Source organism: Stegodyphus dumicola, chromosome 2, assembly GCF_044657685.1.
Source record: "Stegodyphus dumicola isolate Sdum_Otavi_A_Nest chromosome 2, ASM4465768v1".
Taxonomy (NCBI): Eukaryota; Metazoa; Arthropoda; class Arachnida; order Araneae; family Eresidae; genus Stegodyphus; species Stegodyphus dumicola.
In genome coordinates, this window is record NC_140769.1 from 37152126 (window position 1) to 37172506 (window position 20381).

Sequence of the window (20381 nt, forward strand, 5' to 3'; positions counted from 1 at the left end):
TAGATTACGATTGCGATGTAATTTTCTGGTATATACATGGGAAATTTTTTGCGGATATTAATTAGATTACGATTGCGATGCATTTGTATGTTATATTAGATATAATTGTATATTATATTAAGTCGAAATATGTTAGACATGCTTTCGCAGAGTAAAAGCGTTTGTTTTCTGTGGTTTCTACCGAGTATGCATAGAGTATGCATTCTTAATGGAGCATTTTGTTTTGGATTCTCTTTTGTGGCTATGTTTAAGCGCAACCGCTTTCTGAGCACTGGTGCTTATTTCAAGAGGCACCACACCCTTCATTATTGATTCATTGCTCATTTGACAAATGTCCTGAGTGCAAGAACAACTTTACCATTTGTTCTCTGTTCCCAGTAAAGTGGTATTTGATGGAAAAGTATCTGCCTTGCATTGCATTGAATCTAACGTATCATTATTTTGAGAAATGAATTCCAACTACAAATATATGAATGCTAATTTTTGTGCAAAAATATAATACTCCGATGTACCTGCAAATAAGTAGCTGTATTAATAGTGCTGTAGCTATTTTTGGCTGACAGTTTTTACGACAATAACGCGCTTCTGTGGATCGGAAATTCAGAAAAGAACGGTATCAGAAATGGTTACTACAATATCATCGAACAAATTCCATATTCATTTATCGATTAACAAGCGAAAGCAAGTATTATGCATAATCTTGAAAAATAAACAGTGCAACTAATGTAGGTATTTCATAATGATTTAAATAAATTAATAAAAATGACATTTGTTGTTCTTGACTATAAACTTCAAAAGGCCTGTGATTTAAGAGTATTTAATCAGAACAGCACTCAGCAAGAAGAAAATCCAAGAAATACTTGGATTTTCTTCTTGCTGAGTGCTATTCTGATTAAATATGGCACCAATACCTCTGCAGTTTCGATTAGTTATCTATCACGATCTCTTTAGTCACGAAATCCTAGACAGAAGCAATCGTAGAAAATACCGATTAATGCAGCCTGAAAATTAGGGGGAAAAATAATTTTTATCCTATTTTTAATAATTGTTTTTGTGCCGTTTAGAAGGGAAAGTGGTTTGTGACTCTGATTGCCGTACCGAAGGGCCCGGGTTCGAATCCCAGATAAGGCATGGATGTAAATCTCCTTGCATAGAAGGCAACGGTGGCTCACCCAATAGGTGCCTTTATAATAAAGTGACTGCCACTTTCGGCCTTAGTAGTGGCCAACGCCTATAATGGCTAGTGCTTGAGATTTGGGGAAAATTATTAGCCCACAGGGCGTTAACCCAGAAGGGCTATTAATTTCGTTTTGGCATTTTGCGTCGAAAACTTTAAACCTCCGTTTCACTTTCCAGATTGTCGCCACCAAATATTATCGCCCTGTGTTATATTTAAAGAAATTAAATGATGAAGAATTAAATGTATATATTTCTCGCATTGTGATAAAACGACGGTACCTAGAACTATAAAATTTTGAATAATGTAATCCACTACCGAATAGGTGCATCTGGAAGCCCTAATTTCGAATTTATTTTATTATCTATTTCATATTTTGATTCAAGAACAGAAGGGGAATTTCGAATTTTTGATTAACAAACTCAACTATTTCAAAGAGAGCAATGGCAACACTGTACCAGAAGGAAAGTGCAACTACTGAAAATACACCTGTTTAAATAAGTGGAAAGGTTCAATGAAGTCGACTTAATAGATTCTAGTCCTCAAAGAAACTGACTTCAAAACATTAACATTTAACGAACTTAATTCAAAGTTATTTCCCCCTCCCCAAGATCTTTAACTAAAATGTAGTAAACACTGTATGATGCAAAATTAGTAGAACTGTAAAGATGTTCATAATCATATTGAAATCGGCGATGAACATGCAACACGTTTTTCATGTATCAGCTTGTTATCTTCATTTACTACCTCATTATCGGGGCTCATTAAGAAACACAGTACTCATTATCAGAATGCCTCGAAACATATTTTAACCTTTGTGTAGCTGGTATGATTGGGATATGAAAGTAATTATGATCTAATTTCTTTTTTAATTGCAAAATATTCCATGATCGTTTCATATTCATTTCGTAAAAATTAATTCGTATATCGTATTTCTTTTGGGCTATGATCTCTATTTTTAATTCTGCATATTTCATTTGGGTCAATTTAAAGTTATTAACCAATTTTAATTGTACTATACGTTACGCTATTTGTTTCTTTAATCTTTAACTGAAATTACGATTGGCTGAAGTTTGGATTAACTGAAATTACGATTTTGTATGTGAACTTATAAGTATTAAGAGCATGGGCTCTTTTTATTATTAACTGAAATTTGAATATATTTGAATTATTAACTGAAATTAAGATTTTAATTCAGTATTTAGATTAATTCAGTAACGATATGTATTAGAGCATTGGCGTTCGGATGGTAAAAAAAGCGCCAAATCGTTTCTAGGGTTAAGTAAGAGTTTAAAGCTAATTTTGGTAGTAAAAGAATTTGATAATACATTGTTTTGTAAAGTGGTCAATATATATATATATATATTATTCAGTGTGTTTGACTCTAAATAAATTATAAATTTACTTGCATTTTTGATAAATGTAGTACTATCTGTTCAAATTAATACAGTTTTATCTGTTCAAATGATCATAAAAGTGCTAGATTTGCCATCTTATCAAACAGCCGAAATCATCTCCTCCTTCTGTCGTTTGCTTGCTAAAAAATTTCGAAGTCTTTTGCAAAACTTATGTTAGTAACATCTGTTAGTCTTAAGATACGTTTGTATTGAATTTTCATATGCTTGTATTTAGCTCATTCAACGGGGCCCATTAGCAGGCGAGTGGTCTGCTGGCGGGATGGCTGCATGAGCATTACCGTGGCTTTCCTCGTGTGTAACGTGTATACGAGCCAGTTTCTCACAGGAAAGTCCTCCACGAAGGCATCTCTCCTCTTAGGCATATAGTCCTCGTGTGCTTTGCCAAAATCAAATAAACCTAAACATTTGTCAAAAGTTTGTCATCGTTTTTTAAACTACTTCATGATAAGCTAGCGAGTTTAAATTTTGTACGCATATTGTCTGTGAATGACAATATAATGCAGTGAAGCGATTTTTTTTTAAATCGATTTATTTACATTCTTTTAAATTTAATGTTGGAAAATGGTTTTCTGCACATATCTCCGTTTAATGATCAGACTAAAAGTCTCAAAATTTTATTATTTACATCATCAGGTAGAGAAGGGGAAAATACTTTTAAGCTTTTTTGAAATTGTTAACATAATTTTTGCTTTTGGAAGGAAGTTTCGGAAATTGGTCGATGTTTTCTACCGTTTGATGTCCATGATTTGAAAATTTCAACATCGAAGTCGATTACAAAAGTTTTGGAATTTTTACAGATTGTGGAACAAACTCTTCGCCTTCCTTTAAAACAAAAATGAGAGGAATTAATTGCATAATTGAGCGATTTTTCTACATTTTTTTAAAAATATGCTACACTATAAAACAGAAGGGGAAGTATCAGTTCATCCTTGGACATTGCGTGGAAATATAGTTCCATAGTTAAGAAGTCATTACGCCATTACGTCATTTATTTCCCGAAAAATGGTTTATTTATTTTATTTATCTTACGTCCTTTGTTGCAAAGTATAACTTTAAAAAAAATTAAGTTGTAGTTAGTGCAGAAGTCTTCTGCCGTTTTACGTATAAATGCTGTGTCTGCCCCCTTTTTTATAAATGGATTTTGCATTTAAATTTACTTCACGATAAAAAAATGTTATTAAAAAATGTTACAATTGATTAACTTTTAAAATTTATTGTAATGAAACCTACCGCGTCATTTTTAATTTTTTGCATAATTTTCTCTGCATTTCTTTTGAAAAGTTCATTTTCATAATTTTATTGTCGTGCATAATTTTATATTCTTTTACGGGACTTTAAATTCTAACGTCCAAAAATGTATCTGTAATTCTAACGTCAAAAAAAATCTTATCTGTAAAAAATCTTGAAATTTTCAAAGGCTATGAAACAAATCTTCCATCCTCTTTAAAAATAACAGTTATAAGGTATTTCTCCCGCCTTCTTTGCATGCCTTCGTGGTGTAATGGTCACATGCTCGGCGCGTATTCGAGAGGTCCGAGGTTCGAATCTCAGAGAGGGCACTGCTCATTTTTCATGTCTCCAGCTTCAAAAAAATTTTAATGTTCTCTACAGTGGCGCCCGAACTAAAAGGGTTGTGGATGATGATTCTTCACACCCAGGATTTAGTGATTGGGTTCCCTAATCCCCAGTCGCCCTTTAAAAAGGGGAGTATATAAAGTATTTCTCCTGCCTTCTTAGCATGCCTTCGTGGTGTAGTGGTCAGCACACTTGGCGCATATTCGAGAGGTCGGAGGTTCGAGTCCCGGCGGGGGCATTGCTCATTTTTCATATCTCCCGCTTCCAAAATAACTTAACCGTTTGACTGCTACGCGGTGCAAAAGCGCTGCGTTCATTTGTCTCGAAAACAGCGACGCAGTTAGTTATTTTAGAATGCACTCGTGTTACAAAGTACGCGTGAGGTCAGTTAGTTATTTTAGAATGCACTCGTGTTACAAAGTACGCGTGAGGTCAGACTACGTACGTTCACACCCACGGAGCTACAAAGACACAGTTGTGTCTTTCACAGTTGTGTCTTCAGTGTTGCTCGAAGTTCAGTGCGCTGCGAGTTTCAGCGCTGCTCGAAAACCGCGACGCGGGAGACAAATGAACGCAGCACTTTTGCGCCGCGTAGCAGTCAAACGGTTAATGTCTCTACACAGTGATTAAAAAAAAAGTGTGATGCTGACACCACATGACTTCCTTGTACGGCCTCTCAAATTATACTCATTTTTTGTTGCATTTCAATTAAACTTATTTCCTCGAATTTCATTAGAGATATATTTCTCATTTAATTAATTCAGTTCTCACTTCACGGCAAGGCAAAGATGCATAAAACCTCAAAGTATCTTCATTAAAAATGGAAAAATGGAAAACACTAAGTACAGTTAAAACAATTAAAGAACACAATTTTTACAGTTAAATTTCGAGCTTCTACGCAAAAACAAACAGTTCGGCCAGCGGGTAAAAAAGCAGATTTTTCGGTGCACAAAACTGGAAGTTTACTTTTGGTCCCAGTCGGCAGAAAGATACTGAAGGTGCAGAAACTCACTTATTCACTGTTATGCTAAGTTTCAAATGTAAACAAATGTGACCGCTCTTTCAGGCTTAGTCGCACTTAAACAACTTTTAAATTCTTGAGAATTCTACTGTCATTGCACATAGATTAACTTAAAAGCATGGCAACCTTAACCGAAACTTAAGAACAACATAATTCAAACATTTTAAAAGCAAAAAATGCAAATTGAATTAGATAGCGGTCAAAATGGATATTTTCACTGAAATATGATACCCGGAGGTTTTTTCAATTACAGTATTTTCTTTACTTCGTATAAGGAAGTAAATATTAATTAGGCAACTTTCTAGAAATTTCTTAAAACTAGCAGCGTTTGTATAAGCTTTTATTTAACTCGCTTGTGCTATTTGTCACTGTACATGGCTGTACATGGGCGCAAAAGCCTGGTGACGAACGAATAACGAAATCGAATAATCGAATTATACAGTCAAATGTATAAAGCAGATTTAACAAGGGTATCCCACTCTTTTATCACTCGTGATATGAAATTATAGATGAACTTCTAAAGAGAATTATTAATCTCTTGTTCCTGTTAAACTATATAAATTATTTTTCTCCTTTTAGTTCATTGATTATGAGTTTTAAATAAAATCTTATTTTATGAAAACTTTTATTTTTTAATTTTTTTATATTTCAAATTAAAAGAAACATGGAAATCTTCACTCCCTATTTATCTGATCGCATTATTACAGTCATTACTGTTAAACAATTAACTGTGATACCTGCATTATTACAGTTGACTGTTTCTCTATTTTGCTTTTAATGTATTATGCATACATGTGACACCTTGGTAGCATGTGCAATGTTGCATGTAACCCATTGGTAGAGAAAAACAACAATTTTCCTCCTCAAACTTTTTTTAAAACCCTTTGCATTCTTTCACTTTTCATTCGAGTCTGTTGCCATTTGGAAAAATGTAAGATAATTAATCTGTCTGTTATTAATCAACAAAAACAGTGTATGCATACCTTAAAAATATTATTTTTTTAGTTTTTAATCTGACTGATTTAGGTAATAAAAATGCATTTAATTCATGATATGTCTAATTAAAAACATTAAATATTTTTATAAGATTACATTACATAATTTTTCACTTTTTTAAATATGCAGAAGATATATTACTTTCCCAAGTCAGAAAGTTCTCCCCGATAATCTATACAGATAAACTATATTAAATTTAAAAAGAGCTCTTTTGGGCGTTCGTTAAAATCTAAACCCTTTCATTTTTTTTTTCAAACTATTGTTAGATGAAACAGTCTTATTTCTACAAATTAATTCTTTTGGTCTCATTCTTTATGATAATCTTGGTTATTTATTTAAGACGCGGAATGCTGCGAGTTCGAACGTAGGTAAACGTGATGGCTGGTTATTGATTGTGAAACGTGATTACGTGTCATTTTCTCTTCGAAAGTCCTCCACGAAGGCATCCCTTTCCTTTTATCTGATAGCCCTCTGTGCTTTGCCATATTCAAACAATTAGACCAGTCTGGCAACTAGAAATTATTGCTAGTTCACTTGTGAGAAATATCTGCATTTCTGTGTTGAATAATTTTTTTTTTAAATTTATGATTTTTATGTTCTGGAGCTTGAATATCATTGGGTTGATTTGAAGTCTTGATTTAATTGTTTAGCTTAAAACTCTTTCAGATATTAAACTAAAATCAGATTATAATAAAAAGCTTTTGATTTTTAATATTTCTAAGTATATATTTTTATTTAAAAAATTAAACTGTTCTTGATATGTTAGACTGTAATCAGAAATTGTTAGGCTGCAATTTGTCACCTTTCCTTTATTTACACAGTTCCTACAGATGTGTCAAGATAATTAGACTGTAGAAAAATTAAATTAGAGTTTTCTGTAGGTAATTTAAATTATTATTATTATTTTACCTTTTATCCGTTAGTTCTGTGTCCTTTAACGGGTTATCCCGGCATAACATTGACGGTAACGAATAGTTCCTGTCGGTCAGTACATCTACACAATTAGTATTTCCTTTCTTTTTTTAGACTACATTTTTATAGTTGCGTATTGCGTTGACTTTAACTCCATACTTTTAAAAAAGTAAATTAATTACTTTATTTTCCGGCGTATAAGACGCACCCCGTATTTTGTACACATTTTTGAAGGATAAAACTTTATCACTGCTCATTATAATGAATTTACAGTATTTTAAGTATCAAATAATACAAATATAAAGTAATACTTTCTGCAAATACCCAGTCTATCTGAGAAAGAACACCTTTTAATCTCCTTTGTGAAAAACCCAAGCACTCATCTCCAGAGCTAAGTGAAGAGTCTCTTGAAACTTCTTCTAAATCAGCATCTGAATCCTCATTCAACAAATTGTCCTCTGTACCATCCAGTGCATTACTAATGCCACACTTTTTAAAATGATTTAACCACTGTCTCTGTTTTCACAGCATCTCATGAAGCTTTGACCCAGTCACAAACGACGTATTGCATAAGACGCAGCATCGGCGTATAAGACACACTCTGTTTTTCAGACCTAATTTCAAAGGGAAAAAAAAAAAAAAAAGAGTCTTTATACGCCTGCAAATACGGTAAATGCAGTGAACTTAATTGCTGAGAATATAGTCAAAAGTCGTTAATTCGGAAACCCATAATCCGGAATGATCTAGAACCCGGACCTCAAAGCTACAAACTTTCTGCGCATGCGCGGCTTTGGCGCATGCACGTAAGAACTTAATGGCTGCTAATATGAGTGTGCGCAAAATACGTTTACGAATGCGCGTTTGATGTATAACGGACGGTACAAGCTAAGCTAAAATTATCTAATTCAGTTAATGTTTCGAATTGCGTTGTTCCTTAATCTTCGAATTGGATTCGGCTTATTATTTTTTGCAGACTGTTAAAGCAATTTTATAAAAGTAAGCTTGAACTTTCGATTATGTCAAATAGAATTTCTGATATATATTTACTAATATGTAAAGGATCTACAAAGCGAAAGTATGTTTCAAAGTCCATTAAACAAAAAGTGGAATTGCTGCAAAAAAATGGATAAAGACATATCCTTTGTTTATCTAAAATTTAACGTTTGTTTATCTTTAACGCCGCGGCGCGCAATGAATTGGAAGTTGAACGTCCTTATCTTCAGGGCAGATGTTTTTATTTTATTTGGTTTATAATTCCTTACTAATGTAGTATTTCATCTCGATGTACTCCATCTTTGATATGATTTAGATCAAATTCCTCGTCATTATAATTCGCTTCCGATAGCGAAGAAAGTGACAAAGGTTATTGAAAACTAAAAAATTTCGATTGACAAATTAGTCGGTATTCTCGGCACAGGAATAGGGCTTGAACAGCGGAACTTTGTAACTGAACAAGAAATTATGTCTGTTTATAGAATTAAAGAGAATGTATTATCACATAAAAAATGAAGCAACTTAAACAACTTACCTTGAAAGAAATGTTTAATAAAGTAAGCAAATAAATATTAAGCTTTTTTTTTTTTTTTTTTTTTGTAAATTTTGATACCCTTTAAATCATAATTGTTCTTTATTTCATAAATTACTGTTTAATATTTTTAATTTTATAATTTCTGCATGCTATCTTACCAGATTTAAACTGATGATCTATAATCCGGAATCGCCGAAGTCCCGACGAGTCCGGATTAACGACTTTTGACTGTAAAAAGTCTTTATTTATTTGATTTTTACAATCCCTTCTGGTGGCATCATCTAATCAAAGGGAAGTTGAAATATTGTATTTAGCGGTGTATATTCGATTATGATTAGAATTTAAAGACGTGAGATATCAAATGACCTACAATGGTCTCAGAATTAATATTTTTAATAAAAGATTCCGCCTTAGAACTACGGAAAACAAGCAATGTTGAAATACTGTGTTAAAGCTTGCGGAAAAATGAGGGAAATTTTTTTTCCCACTCTAGAGAAGTTAAGACGACTTTTCGTGAATACAAGCAACGGCTAGCAGATGCAATTCTGTTAGGGCATTTTTTCGCCTAGCACCATTAGTCTGTTCTGTGATACAACGGACTTTGCTATAGGAAGTGCTGTAAATCAATTTAATAAGAATAGAGCTGTTTTGATTTTTCTCTCGCAGGTTATTTCATACTGATAAATTCTGTAACAGACATGATGTAACTTGCCACATTCACTTCTATAAGAGATTTTAGGTCTGTGTTTTAAGATCTTCTATTTTATATCTTGACTGATCACAAACCTTTTTTTTATACTCGCTTTTTAGTCTGAGAAAATATTTTCGCACCAAAATATTCACCGGATTTAGTTTCGCAATATGCATCTGATACACGGTATGGTACATTAACAGTACCGGTATTGTAATAACATAATAACATACACCGTCTTTCGAATAACCTCAACAAACCCTTTCATAATTGTAAAGCGACCCCCTAACGAATTTGATGGATTGATATTTCGTATGTTGATATTATCAGTTTTCTCAGATTTTCATTAGTACATCAAACTATCTTTTTCTTTGATATGCTATATTTATGTATAACTCGTTTTCATCACAGTTTTCCGAATCAGTAGAATTTTGTTACGTTCTTTACGATGATTGACCAATTTACTCGCACATCAGAAACTATTCCCATCGTGGGAACTAAAAGGAAAACAGCGGATTGAGCCGTGTCTGGCTCAGTTTCCAAATTTGGCGATGTACCTCATCAACTAATTATTGATAGAGGTCAGCGTCATTGAGGTGTAATTAAGAAACTGTCCAATCTTCTGTATAGCAAAATTAACAACAACTGCTTTCAATACAAAAGACAACGGAATGATGCAAAGACCAAATGAGTGAAAGTGCAATTAACATCCTTCAACTAACCTGTTAGGACTGTGTTCTTAAGAACGATTTGAAAGCCATTATTCCCAAAAGTTTTATACAGTATCCTTACTGTTGCCAGGCGATTTCTTGGAGCTCACAACTAAGACTTAAAAGACGTGAAGAAGCTGCCACCTTTCCTATTACTTCACCCACACGCAACCAAAGATATCTGTCATTCCACAGTTGCCAGAGTGCTTTTATGTGTTTATGTAGAAGCTGGAAACATTGCAACCACTATACGAAGATCCTAACTCATTCTTCGCAAAATGATTCTGGCCACATAATCTAGTTTTCCAAAAGAATTTCATATATTGTTACTCTGTGCTGTTACTTTCATATGCTGTGAATTAGAAGCGTGTTAATCTAATTGAAGGGATTTATTTTTGGAAATTTCAATAAATGTAATAATAATTCAGTTTATTCTTTAATTTTAAAGAACATAAGATGCGTTGTCAATTTATGAAACATCAAAGACGAGTCACAATATGAGTATTATTCTGCCGATTGGTATGAGTAAGGGTTTTAAAATTTGATTGCGTGTTTTAGTTTAATTTTCAGAGTAATGTTTTTTATTGTCTTTGCTGCTTTCCAGGATGAAATGGAATAACATAATTTCTTAGTTATTATTAAAGTGAGAAAAAAATGAATCTAGGATATATTTAGCGTATTTTTAACTCACTGATACGAAATTAGTAATAGATACAATTATTGTAAGAAAAAAATCGTCTGCATGGATGTCCCTCAGAAGATAAGGTTGAGGAAGACAGGGGAGAAATAAATAATTGTTGAATTAAACACTGAAAAAGAGACAAATAAATAAAAAAGAGAGTGTGAAAAGTGAAAGTTTTGAACTTTAATCTTCACCACAAAATAACGAAAATGTCATTGTTCCACGTGCGGCCGTATGGAGAGGATAATGTGAGTCCATGATAAATTCAATCATGTGGTACTCGAAAGACAATAGAGTGAATATAAATAGATGACGAAAGCATGATTATTGTGTTAGAAGAAATTGAAGCAGCTTTATAAAGCAGACCGCTTCTGGAAGACGGAAAGGATATTAATAAAACTTTGACTTCTATCAGACTTTCCAATTGGATGAGAGCTTGTAGCATTGTCATCGGGAATTGAATATATACAGATCTACAACTCAAATGTACTTATGACAAAATCTTATGTATATGTTTTGCAAAGAAGCGACCAAGAGACTATTTGCTACAGCTAAGAACACGTCATTAAGACTAATAATATTTGTATCAACGTTTTCGAAGAAAATATAAGACACCATGTATTTGTGGATTTCTGAACTGAGGTTCAAGTAGAACACGTCATTTTTAAAGAATTTTCATATAACACGAGAGCTTGCATTCAATATATTGAAAGAAGCACTTAACGATACAGCTGATTGTTTTCTCTGTCCGTTGAGCAAATTGACAAGGACGTTGAGCAAGAAGAAATAAGAAGTCCTCTTCTATAAAATGAACGAATCTTTTTCGTAAATGAATATGTATAGTAGAGTAAGCATATTTCTGTTTTGATTGTTAAAAATGAACGAAGCAAAGGAAGTATTGTAATGACGAAAAATTCCCGGTATCATATTTCAACGAAAATATCCATATTGACGGCTGCAATTTAACGATGTTTTTGCGTGGCATCTGTACGTTAGGGCAGAATAAAAGCATAAAAGCCTTTTTTTCCCAAAAAGAATTATAAAACTTATTTAAAATGAATTGAGATTTTTTTAGAAGAAATTGTTTTTTCAATTGTTTTAACTGTATTTGGTGTTTTTAGATAGTTAATGATATTTTTAGTTACCTCCAGTATGCTGATGTCGCGGAAAAGTTATGCAAAGGCCTGCATACAGTTCAGAAGTTAATGGAGTTTACTCGAAGTGTTAATAAACCAGAGGCGTAGCTAGGGTTTCAGCGCCCGGGGACAACTGAAGATCTTGCGCCCCTTTCTGTATGCCAAGAATGAAAAATGTTTCATTCTAAAATTTCGTAACATCAGTTTGGCGCCCCTGTTTGGTTCCCGCGCCGGGAACAGATGCCCCACCTTAACTACGCCACTGTAATGAACTCTGAACTTTCAATGTAAATTACATTCTTTGCCAGTTCGATGGCTCCTGAGCCTGCACTTACTAAGTATTTTTCACGTATTTTTACTATTTTATTACAAATTAAAGTCTTTTTTTTTTACTCTTAATGTTTACATTTAATTAATTTTCTTTTTTGCATATGTTCAAAATTTTCGTCAGGTAACTTTTTGTCATAATTCGAAACTTCAAATTTTTCTACAAGGGGTAGTGCCTCGTAGCATAGGTAGTTAGGTACCCTAGTGTCTCAAACACCGTTACATCGAGAGGGGAATGCGAACAAATGTGATAGCGAAGTGTTGTGCTTGAATTTTCGTTTCAGAGCATATAGATAGATCACGCAGTATAAGGAAATAGGGAAAAAAATTGGTATGTTATTTCAGAAAAGTCCGATTTTGTGTCAAAATACCTATATTAGAACAATGCTATATATGAATCTAATACATATCATAAGTCGCGCTTTCGAGACATGAAAAGCGCAAGTTTAATTTCATCAATCGGCCCAGTAGAACGCGAGATTTAGAACTGTCCTCCCCTTTTTTTTCACAGTGTGCATAATTAATTCTTTTAGTATATCCAAAAGTAGTAATACCTTGTGACATTTTGATGAGTTAGACCAAAGAGAACTCATCACCTCTAACAACTTTATTATTATTTAATGGTGCATTTATACTTTTTTTTAGAAACATGTCCATGTTGTGTATTGTCAAGGCCTGATTAAGATAGCTTGAGGCAAAGTGCTTTGATACAGGGTTAATTTTCAATTGGAGATTTGAGGTTGGTGATTTTTGGCAACTATTACAAAAACGGCTTTGAGAAATAAAATATTGTGGTTTACTTCACTATTGGAAAGAGCAAGCTTGTAACTAATAATGCTCAAATGCTGCCAAAGTCGTTAAGCAATCTCGTTACCTCGATGAAGATTAATCTAAAATAGTATTATAAAGAACTGTAGGAGGATTTTGAATTGAGATCCTCTGAAATTTATCACATTAAGCTTGTGCCTCTTTAAGTCTAAGCTGTAATCAGACCCTTGATTATGAGTATTCTGTTAATGATAATTTCGATTTTTATTAGTGTTCCTTTAGCAAGTCCTTTTTAACAAAGCTTTTTCATTTACAGCTTCCCCCACATGCTGATCCACTTTGTGATAAAATAGACATAGAAGATTTAGGTAAATACATCTTTATATGTCTGTTGCACTGTTGCAAATTGCCTACTGTAAATTAATATGAATTTTATTTATGCCATATATATACTAGGAAATAATTATAAACATTTTAACAGGGTAAAAAATGTTTTTTTATTTCTTAAAATAGCATTTTGTAAAACATTATTTTTGTTCTGAAGCACTGGAATGTCAAGCAGAAATATTATTTTAGAATAATAATTGTTTATTTGTCTGTGTTTATTTGTCATTATTTTTTAATTAAACTCTTCCCTTAATTTATTTGTCAAGAAGCATTATATAACAAATAGTATAATAAAATATTACCTAACTAACTATTAATAACTATTAATTTCTAACGAACTATTAATAACTATTAATTATCACTTTATTTTTTACTTTGCTGTAATATTGTAATATTTTACTGTGTTATTATCTGTGTATATACTATGCTGTTTTAAAATCAATTTGAAGTTTAAAAAATAATCAATTTGATTAGTGGTGTCTAATTATCTATGCATGTCTATACATAATTTAAAATTTCTCATCGAGTTTAAAAATTGAAATGTTTCCATATTTATTTATTACTGTAGTTATTATTATCATTATTTCTTGCAAATCTTTATATATTTCCTAACTTTATCATATTAGGCTAGCTGTGAATACAATTACACAAAATGTAACTATTTAGTTTTTTAGTAGCTGAATTTAAATTTCAAATTATTTTTCTCATTTTGTATTTTTTTCCTTTTTTGTAAATTTAGAGAAAAGATAATCAGTTCCTTTAAGAAATTCCTTCCCTGCACCTTGCAACAATTAGTGCATCTTATCACACCATAGTAATTTCAAATACTATGTCATTTTGTAGATCAGATTACTGTATTATTTTATATGGCATATTTGTGTATCTGTTATGTAAATGAAATATATATATGTATTTGTATGTATATATGTATTTGCAAAAATATTCATTAAGTGGAATTAAAGAAGGTGTTTTTTTTTTTAAAGTTTATGCAACTTAAAATTTTGCTGAAAGAAAATAAGTATGAAAAATTGCAGCATCATTGGTGTATTAAGTGTAATGTATTAAAAAAAATTAGTGTAATGTGTAAATGTTAATAAATGTTATTAATAAGTAATGTGTAAATGTTAACAATCTGAAAAATTCAGTTGCTGAGCCAGAATTTTTACACAGAAATTTGAAAAATTAATAAATGGTTTTAACTATACATCTATACATTGCCCATAAAATCATGTCATGGAGGTAAGAATGAAAGGAGGGACCAACTCTGTACTATGACTTAAGCAGGGTGCCCTGGCTTTGGTCTCCAGATGGGGTGTTTTTTGCTTACATCCAAAGCTTTCTTGACAGTGCTTTGATAGTATTTGCTCACATGACAGTTCCACACAAATCGAAAAGGCAGACACTTCCACATGAAAGAAACGTTCATTGTCGGATGGATAATAACAATTTGTATAGTTTAATAACATTTACCCAAAAATCACATCTTGGTTATTTTTCAGTAACTCAAACAGCGATTTTGATTATGAATTTGTTTTATAAAATTCTAAGCTGTTGGACTACAAAAATATAAATTTTAGCAAAAATATTTTGCATAAAGAATGAAAAATACCTTACAGTACATTTAAAATTGTATACGCCTTTCGATACCCTTGATAAAGTATTCGCTACTTTTATTTTCTGTTCCAAACACCAAAATGTTTTAAATAAAATACATTTTTTTAAAAATATAGTGAATTCGCAGAAATTAAAGATTTGCATACACCAAAAATGAAAAACATGATATATATATGGGTATTTATGCATATGCTTGCAAAAAGCATTTTTCTGCCTTTAACAAAATGCGTAAATATCTTTTAAATTATTTATAAATGTATTTGGAAATAAAGGATTTATTCATTCATAAACTCCTGTAAAAGTTACTGTGAAGAAATCTAGTTATTAAATATATCTAAATTTATAATGACTATAAATAATATCTAAATATATAATAACTTTAACATGTAATTGTAAACATAAATTGAAATTCTGTTGAAATATGTTTATAAAGCTATTTTAGCAAGAATTGTTTGTACTGGAAAGCAATCTGTTAAAAGGTATTGTAAAGCAAATTCTATGAGGTGTGTATTTAAGTAATGAAGAAGAGTCTTTAGAATATATATTGTTGAAATTGAGGGTAAAAAAAAAAAAAAATATGATAAGTATTAAAAGACTAATTTCCTTGCATTTTATAATAACTCAGTTACAATTTTAAATAATATTTTAAAAAAATGCTTATTGTATTCCCTTTCAGAAATATTCATAGAAAGTTAAGTACATGGAATTCAGCCCCAATATTTAACATATTTCACTATTAAAATAAAAGGTACTGTAATTTGAAATGAACCGAATAGAGCATTAATTATAATTTAACTCAGATTTTAGATTTAACCCTTTGAAGGGCACAGGTATATAATATATACCAGTTGTTTGTCAATTTTTTAACCTCCGAAAAAATGCTAATTTTTCTACACCAAAAGCTATAATCGTAAGTTTCTAGTGTTTCCTTTCAATTCTAAATGGTAGCATCACCCTATGAATGCTCAATATTTTGCAGTTATGAAATTAATATACCTCTTTGCAAGGTATCATGTTGGTGGATTGATAAATTCTATTGGAGGGAAAGAAAAGATTCAAAACCTGCAAATATATGACGTACACATGCTGAATCTTATATATTTACTTCATTTTTGTCAGAAATGATAATTAACAGAAGTTTATTTATACGATTTTAAAACCGGTATATAATATATACCGGCGCCCACACTGAGGGTACCAAGCCAATAGATGGCAGCACCAGTCTTCTCCTTTTATACTCTGTGACATGACAGAATTTCTTTATTGTTATAACAGTTTATGATGTAATAATTTTTCATGATTAATTTATAAGTCGTTTAGGATTCAGTATTATGTTCATGGAGGAATGGGGAGTTTATTGACTCTGCGCTAGGACTGAATACAAGTAGTTTCATTTATTCTTTGTGTACTCAGCTCGAGTTTCATTCGTCTGTGTTTAGCTAAAATTTTTATTTCAGCACTTATCTCTTTCCCAAGAGAAAGACTCATCAATTTCAAAATTGCCATCTGGGGTCAAAACTTTACACAATTGTGGGGGTTAAATGTGGAATGTTAGCCCCCAAAAGACACCCGTTGCTTCGTGTTTTCCAAAATCCTAGAATGGAAGGAAAATGAAAGAGGTGATTGACAACTAATTTGTCATTCGGGGGTCACGCCTTCTTCCTTTTGTGAGATGTGATAAGATCACACAAAGGGAAAGCTCACTTAAAATGGAAATGTACTTAAGGTCCATCTCACCCGAAGTTGCGAGCTCTCCGTCGCTCTTCCTTCACAAAAACTGCTGGTTTGAAAGCATGCTTTTATTCTTTAGGGAAATTCTTTGTTAATTTCAGATGAAAGTAGCACAAGAGAAATCTGCGCTCTCGTTGATACAAATAGGTTGTTTCCGAAATAAATTCTCACAGTTGGTGAAAGGAGGAAAAATATTTCTAAGGCCCGTTTTAAATGCAAACTAAAATTTATCCAAAAGTTGAAAATGAGCCCCTATGCAGCCAAAGGGGTTGAAAATCAGAATAAGAGCTTTGAGGTGTATCAAATAATAAAATTGTTGAATGGCGTTTCTTTCTGAACAAAAAGATACATTACAACCTATATTTACAAAAAATAAAAAAGGGACCCTTACGGTCCTTGATGATCTAAAGTGTGTGTGCGTGGAGAGGGGGGCGGGGGCGATTCTTCCTATCATAGTATGAAGCATGGTTGTTTTTTCACATATTATATAAAGTATAAAATACAACTTCAAAAATGCAACATACTTTCTCAGCTGAGTCGGTCATAGTGCTTCATTTTTCAATTTTTTTTAATTTTCGGCTGAGTTACATCTGCTTGTAATATTATACTAGTTCAGTTACAGCATGATACGATTTACACATGCAGTGTTATATTTGCTAAATTTTTTTATAAATCAATATTGAATTTAAATCAAGTTGAAAAGCTTTTTACCCATATTTTACATAAGTATGGTCAGCTGGGTTGCGTCATCAAAGTGCATAAAAAAACATAAATTTTATTTTTAAAATTTTAAATTTCTGCCAAAATTTAAAAAAAAATTGTCTTTAGACTTACATAACTGTATTCAAGCACTCATCACTACAGATGCACATCAAAAGTACCCAAAATTAATTTTAAAAACAAAGATTAACAGTTGGCAGCTACCTGGAAAAAAATGTCCTAGAGGGGCGCCGGTATAAAATATATACCGGCTCTCAAAATTCAGGATTTCGCTCTAGATTTTTTTTAAAGTCTCAATTTTCTATCCTTAGGGTCCATAAGTTATCGTTCATGCAAAATTTTACCACAGTTTAAATTATTTTATATACCGCCCCTCAAAGGGTTAAAAGATGCCTCAGAAGCTAAAAAAATCGTGTCATATTTGAGAAAGTATTTTAGAAAGAAGTTCTGTAAATAGGAAAGAAATAATGCATAATTTTAATATTAATAATACAATAAGCTTTGATCTTAATTTTTGTAATCCTTAACCGAATAAAATTGAATTACCTTAATTTTTTTTTAAATATAATTAACGAAAATTTGTAAAAATACTTCATTCAAATTAAACTGTTCTGGGAAGAAGGTATAGCATTTAATTTTGTTCAGAATGAAATGTTGTTTAAAAATGTATTCTTTTCACATACATAGTTTGAATGTTTTGGTCTCCACATGGGGCTCACCACTGCTTCAAAGCAGTGCATGACGAAAAACAGTTGGGATCCTTCTCTTACTTCCTACCTCCATGAATCGTGCATATTAAGTTTTTTTAATTTTGACTAAGTTTATATTTGTGTAATTGCTTGAATTATAATATTTTCAAACTGATATAATTTAACTGCATGTAAAAGTATAACATATCAGAGCATAATACTATTTTTGTCATTCATGTACTTCATTTACTTTTAATTTCTGTTTTCCCTAAATTTTTTTCCATAGGTGAAGATGAAAATCTAGTTTTTGTCAAATTTTTTAAATGTTATCGATGTTATGATGTTATTCCAATTAGTGCCAAACTTGTAGTATTTGATACACAATTGCTGGTAAGTTGAATTTAATTATGGTTTTGGTTAATAATTAGATTTTAAACTGTGCTGATGGAAACAAAATATATATATACATATAAAATACATAATAATATTTTATTATAATAATAATAAGTTTTTAATATTGCATAATATATTGTTCAAGTGTTTGTTGTTTAATTCTTAACTTTTCCTAGTATTTGGCAAAACCATATTTTATTTTTAAGCTAATTTCTTATCCATATATGTATATATATATGTGTGTGTGTATATACATATTGTTGTTAGTATATACTAGGGCTGACCAAACTTTAAAACGATGGGAGCCGCATGATAGATTGTATGAATGCTCGAGAGCTGGAAGTCCAAATTTATGTCGTTTTAAAAATAATGAGATTGTTTTTTGAATATGAAGAAACTTTTTAAATAAATTAATGAATATGTCATTAACATGATTACATATAAATATGAATCTTATATCTACTGTTTTGTGTTCAGAAAAGTTAAAGCCACTGCTTCTTTGTGGGTGCATCGATCTACACGTTTTGAAGTAACTCTGGCTGTACCAGCATCCCTCAAACTTGCCAGATTTCCTTGTTCCAACCAGCATCATCATAGCTGAAGCACTGTGGACACGTTCAGGTGTGTGTCAGCTGAGATTTGCCATATGGGCCAATCTGCCCTTCTCATTCGGATCACCATGCCCCTAGTAAAATCGTCAGTCCGCTGGAACTGCCTCCATTGTTAGTCTCTGCTATTACACGCATCCTTTGAGAGAAGAATACATTTTTTATGAGGATTTCTTTGGCAGGGCACAGAAATGGGACATTCTGTAGGTTCCTTCTCTTATATCTTCTTCAACGTGCTCTGAAGAACTGCGCATTTCACATCATTCACATAACTCGGTGACGTGCGTCTATCCTGAAATTTGCATAATTTTCTTGTCACTTCTTCTGGGTGTTGCATTTTCAATGTGGTGTTGCATTTTCAATGTTGAGTAGTGTATTTGAGAAAATTAGAAATCATTACTTAAAAGAAAATAGATTTTTTTTTTTTTTTTTTTTAAATTCATGAGCAGCCTTGAGTAAATGAGTAAAATATAAATTAAATGATACATGTCAATGCGTACTGCAGAGAAACTCTTATTCGAGAAAAAATATTTATTTAAAAATAAGCTATTAACTTGTTTAGGCTTTTGCTTAGAAAGTAAATTTGTTTATACACACAATTAACATAAAGACCAACATACTGATATCATTGGAATCTTTGAATAATAACTAAAAAAATCATTAAACACCTTTTCCCAAAACTTTGAAATAACTACTTTTGCTGATGGCCAAATTACCCCTGCCCCCCCCCCAAAAAAAAAGATCGTAATTTCAGTGGCATTTGAATAATCAGTACCTCTCATAACGGCCCTGGCTGATGCAGTATTTCAGCCTGGAGTCCAACGGAATCTGTCAGAATATTTTAGTAATCAGTGCACTGTGCATCATTGAAAATTCTGGAAACTATCCATCGAACCATCCCAATAATTTAGGATATCGACCAGTGATTTTCAACCATTTTTTGTCTCAGCACACTTTTAACGATTTCAAAATTTGGCATCACGCAAAGAAAAAGATAAGTGTAAAAGTTGTTTACTTACCTAATAATACACTGTGTAAAATAGTTTGATATTAATTTTGAATGTAAAATAATATGTACTACAAAAACAGCAGTATGTTTATTAAGGGATTAATTACAAGTTAATAATAAAAATACCTTCAATGAGAAATTTGAGCTTGATGTTTTTTATAATTTCATTTATATTTGGTCATAAAAATAATAAGACTACTTTCATATTGTCTTCTACATTTAACAGTCTCGCTCTTTTTTTCGTTTTTATGTTAGTTAATACTGAAATCCAAATTCACACAAATAAGAT

General features: G+C 31.8%; 1 protein-coding gene across 12 annotated transcripts in view; it reads left to right on the top strand.

Moving 5' to 3' along the window:
- The window catches only part of SNF4Agamma (SNF4/AMP-activated protein kinase gamma subunit), a 559866-nt gene that overhangs the window by 505927 nt on the left and 33558 nt on the right, over positions 1 to 20381 (top strand). For all 12 annotated transcript variants that reach the window (XM_085810578.1, XM_085810583.1, XM_085810580.1 and 9 more), the window contains 2 exons: positions 13258 to 13309; positions 18369 to 18472. In XM_085810578.1, the coding sequence (XP_085666704.1) occupies positions 13258 to 13309; positions 18369 to 18472 (156 nt within the window). The remainder of the gene's footprint in view (positions 1 to 13257; positions 13310 to 18368; positions 18473 to 20381) is intronic.